The sequence below is a fragment of the Palaemon carinicauda genome, unplaced genomic scaffold, assembly GCF_036898095.1.
Source record: "Palaemon carinicauda isolate YSFRI2023 unplaced genomic scaffold, ASM3689809v2 scaffold1861, whole genome shotgun sequence".
NCBI lineage: Eukaryota > Metazoa > Arthropoda > Malacostraca > Decapoda > Palaemonidae > Palaemon > Palaemon carinicauda.
In genome coordinates this window covers 25,001-30,000 of record NW_027169438.1, presented here as the reverse complement: position 1 = coordinate 30,000, position 5,000 = coordinate 25,001, and the positions used below count along the sequence as shown (strand labels likewise).

At 39.7% G+C, this 5,000-nt stretch overlaps 1 protein-coding gene across 1 annotated transcript in view; it reads right to left on the bottom strand.

The window, feature by feature from the left end:
- Positions 1 to 4,262: 4,262 nt before the first annotated feature.
- Positions 4,263 to 5,000, bottom strand: part of LOC137635865 (histone H1-like protein HC2) — a 1,774-nt gene continuing 1,036 nt past the window's right edge. Inside the window, exon 2 of the mRNA XM_068368297.1 lies at positions 4,263 to 4,643. Within this exon, the coding sequence (XP_068224398.1) occupies positions 4,263 to 4,643 (381 nt within the window). The remainder of the gene's footprint in view (positions 4,644 to 5,000) is intronic.

The following is a 5,000-nucleotide window of genomic DNA, read 5'->3' as shown; positions in this document are numbered from 1 at the left end:
CTGATATGTCTCTTCCCGACCCTCAAAGGCGTTTCCCTTTAAAGATTTAAGGTTTAAAGGCCGCTCATGAATGGCATAGGGCCAGTGACAATGCCTTAGAGGCTGATCATATATACGTATGATCACCTCCATAGCCCCGTCTCCACCCAAGCTTGGACCAGGGAGGGCTCGGAAATGGCTGCTGATGACTCAGCAGGGAGACCTATTGGCTCCCTCTGAATCCCCAGCAGTAGCTCATTAGGATGGTGAGGTTACAGACTATATATATATATATATATATACATATATATACATATACATATATATATGTATGTATATATATATATATATATATGTATGTATATATACATATATATATGTATATATATATGTATGTATGTATGTATGTATATATATATGTATGTATGTATTTATGTATCTATGTGTTCATACTTTTAGATTTTTATCGCTATACACTTGAACGCAACACACGGAAACTAATAAAAGTGAATATATATATATATATATATATATAGTGTTATGATTGTGCAAGTAATTCGTACTACTTCTTAGTGAGATGATTTCCAATACATTCAAAAAGTTTTGCAATTATTACTAAAAAGCAATTTAGTGGGAGTTAATGGAACAAATATTACTTATAGTATCTGAACTAGAATAGGAAAATCCCCCAACAAATGAGTCATGTTTACTCAATTCTCAGATTCTTCTCGGTCTCCCATTGGTTGGTAGCTTTACCTCAGCCTCGACCAATCACGACGCAGAATGGGCAGTCTTGGAGCTATGCGTTTGTCTTTAGGCTGGTCTCAAAGGTTGGGGAGGGGGGTTGAGGGTGTGGGGATGTTGTTGAGGGAGTGGGGAGGTTGTTGAGGGGGGGGGATGTTGTTGAGGGGGAGGGGGGAGTTCAGGTTTCCACAGAACCAGATATTGCGAAGTAACTCGTGCTATTATCTTATTGAAAGTAATGAGAGAGAAACTGAATTTTGCTTCGATTCTGAGAAAATTGAAGCATTCTTTTTTTTATGTTGCATCATTGCGTAATTCTCTAAGAATATCATGTGGAGTTAAGATGCTTAAGCGATACTGCCGGAAGCTGTGTGCTTGAGAGAGAGAGAGAGAGAGAGAGAGAGAGAGAGAGAGAGAATTATGAAATTATGATCGTGCATTTCCACAAACTTGTAGTTTTTCCATTCCACACATCACAATACAGTGAAGAGAGAGAGAGAGAGAGAGAGAGAGAGAGAGAGAATTATCAAATTATGATCATGCATTTCCACAAACTATCGTGTGTTATTCCATTCCACACATCACAATACAGTGGAGAGAGAGAGAGAGAGAGAGAGAGAGAGAGAGAGAGAGAGAGAGAGAATATCAATAAATTATTCTCATGCATTTCCCCAAACTATTGTGTATTATTCCATTCCACACATCACAATACAGTGGTATAATCTCATGCGTCACATTATTTGACATTCGAAGGCTGACTGAACGAAGAAATAAGAAAACAATAACAATACTTTGGTAAGTTTCATAATGCATCGCTCATGTGCATGACTTGCTCGAAGGGTTGCCAGGTTGGCCTTTTTTCAGGTCAAAAGCCTCAAATTTGGCCCTTTTGAAATTGGTTGGCCTTGAGTAACATCATGATAAAAGGTTGGCCTTAATTGCTATACTTTTGGCCTTTTCTACCAATAGTTTGGCCTTTTTAAAACTAATTGATTTGAAGTTGTCCTTTTCTATATTTAGCCACCCGTTGAGATACTACCGCTAGAGAGTTATGAGGCCTTTTGACTGGCCTGACAGCACTACATTGAATCCTTCTCTCTAGTTACGGTTCATTTTTCCCTTGCCTACACATACACACTGAATAGTCTGGCCTATGTATTACATTATTATCCTCTGTCCTCATACACCTGACAACATTGAGATAAGCAAACAATTCTTCTAAAATCGAGGGGTTAACTACTGCACTGTAATTGTTCAGTAGCTACTTTCCTCTCGGTAGGGTAGAAGAGACTCTTTAGCCATGGTCAGCAGCTTTTCTAGAAGGAGACTCCAAAATCAAACCATTATTCTCTAGTCTTGGGTAGTGCCATAGCCTCAGTACCATGGTCTTCTACTGTCTTGGGTTAGAGTTCTCTTGCTTGAGGGTACACTCGGGCACACTATTCGATCGTATTTCTCTTCCTCTTGTTTTGTTAAAGTTTTTATAGATTATATAGATATTTAATTTAATGTTACTCCTCTTGAAATATTTTATTTTTCCTTAAGTTTCCTTTCCTCACTGGGCTATTTTCCCTTTTGAAACCCTGGGCTTATAGCATCCTGCTTTTCCAAATAGGGTTGTAGCCTAGCAAGTAATAATAATAATAATAATAATAATAATAATAATAATAATATTAATAATAGAAAACCTGGCAACCCTTCTTGCGCCTTCTTTAAATCGTCAGAAATCCCGTTGATTTGACAGCCTTGCGCTTGATATCTCTCTCCGTGAAGAGAAATGGCTTTATTTAAGTTCGTCGAGTTAATTGGTGTTAATTAAACCAGGCTGCTTGAAGGCACACGAGCCCAGAGATGAGAGGGGTTTATGCGAAAGTTTATGGTACAGGTGTCAGTACCAGTTACCTCTAGTTTAGAGACATTTGTTGTTCAAACATCTGTTATGCCTTGTTCCATTTGTAGGTCAGAGGGTTAATATACTGTACATCTGTTAATCATCATCATCATTATCATCTCCTCCTACGCCTATTGATGCAAATGGCCTCGGTTCGATTTTCTCCTCTTTCGCCTATTGACGTAAAGGGCTTGGGTTGGATTTTCTCTTACGCCTATTGACGCAAAAGGCCTTGGTTGGATTTTCTCCTTCTACACCTGTTAACGAAAAGGCCTTGGTCGGGTTTCCTCCTCTTACGCCTATTGACGCAAAGGGCCTCGGTTGGATTTTCTCCTCTTACGCCTATTAACGCAAAGGGCCTCAGTTGGATTTTCTCCTTCTACGGCTATTGACGTAAAGATCCTCGGTTATATTTCGCCATTCATCTCCATCTTGAGCTTTTAAATCAATACTTCTCCATTCATCATTTCCTAATTCACGCTTCATAGTCCTCAACCATGTAGGCCTGGGTCTTCCAACTCATCTAGTGGCTTGTGGAGCCAAGTTGAAAGTTTGGTGAACTAACCTCTCCTGGGGAGTGTGAAGAGCATGTCCAAACCATCTCCATCTGTTAATATCTCATTTATATTCCCGGAATTTTTTTTTTTTTTTTTTTTTGTAGTTCTTGAACTTGGAAAATCCGTAGAGAAATATTTAAAGTTTTTTTTTTTCGATGACATTTTTACTAAGAATTCTTCCAAGTTTTAATTATGTTTAATACTTTTCAAATGTATTTCAAGAAATCTTGAAATATCAAGAAACCACTGATAGAGGTTTCTTTACTATGTAAATTATTTTAGAGATAATTCCATTCGCTTTAATAAACGGTACAGCTTCTAAGAGGAATTTCAGAGCTATCAAGAATGTTAATGAATTCTCCCTCAGGATTCCACAACTAGATGTGGAAGTTCCCTCAGTCGTTTTGCTCTCTCTCTCTCTCTCTCTCTCTCTCTCTCTCTCTCTCTCATAAATGCCCAACCTTACTAAAACGAAATATATAATGTATTGGAGTAATCAGCGGTGTTATACGTTTAAAGTATTTCTTACAACTGAAATTGTATCATAAATTAACTTCTGGTGGCACAATGCCATCTTAGAAACGTCCCTGCCTAGCGATCGCCGGACTGGGGTTCTAGTTCCACTCAAGCTCGATAGTTTCTTGTAGTGTCTGCAACCTCACCATCCTTGTGAGCTATGGATATGGGTGTTTGGGGAGCCTATAGATCTACCTGCTGATTCATCAGCAGCCATTGCATGTCCTTCCCTGGTCCTAGATTGGTCAGTCTCTAGGGCATTGTCCTGCTAGCTAGGGGATTGTCACTCTCCCTTGCCTTTGCCATTCGTGAGTGACCTTTAAACCCTTACTTTCTATTATATATCCTCATTTTTCTTGACGTTGAAACCTAGTTCGTTGTATATGCAGATGATGCTATTCTCTTTGCACCACGGATCTTTGTTGCATATGCAGATGATGCTACTCTCTTTGCACGACGGCTCTTTGTTGCATATGCAGATGATGCTACTCTCTTTGCACTACGGATCTTTGTTGCATATGCAGTTGATGCTACTCTCTTTGCACCACGGATCTTTGTTGCATATGCAGATGATGCTACTCTCTTTGCTCACGGCTCTTTGTTGCATATGCAGATGATGCTACTCTCTTTGCACGACGGCTCTTTGTTGCATATGCAGATGATGCTACTCTCTTTGCGCCACGGATCTTTGTTGCATAAGCAGATGATGTTATTCTCTTTGCACCACCGATCTTTGTTGCATATGCAGATGATGCTACTCTCTTTGCACCACGGATCTTTGTTGCATATGCAGATGATGCTATTCTCTTTGCACCACGGATCTTTGATGCATATGCAGATGATGCTATTCTCTTTGCACCACGGATCTTTGATGCATATGCAGATGATGCTATTCTCTTTGCACCACGGATCTTTGATGCATATGCAGATGATGCTACTCTCTTTGCACCACGGATCTTTGATGCATATGCAGATGATGCTACTCTCTTTGCATCACGGATCTTTGTTGCATATGCAGATGATGCTACTCTCTTTGCACCACGGATCTTTGATGCATATGCAGATGATGCTACTCTCTTTGCATCACGGATCTTTGTTGCATATGCAGATGATGCTACTCTCTTTGCACCACGGATCTTTGATGCATATGCAGATGATGCTATTCTCTTTGCACCACGGATCTTTGATACATATGCAGGATGATGCTACTCTCTTTGCACCACGGATCTTTGTTGCATATGCAGATGATGCTGCCTCTCTTTGCACCACGGATCTTTAATGCATATGCAGATGATGCTATTCTCTTTGCACCA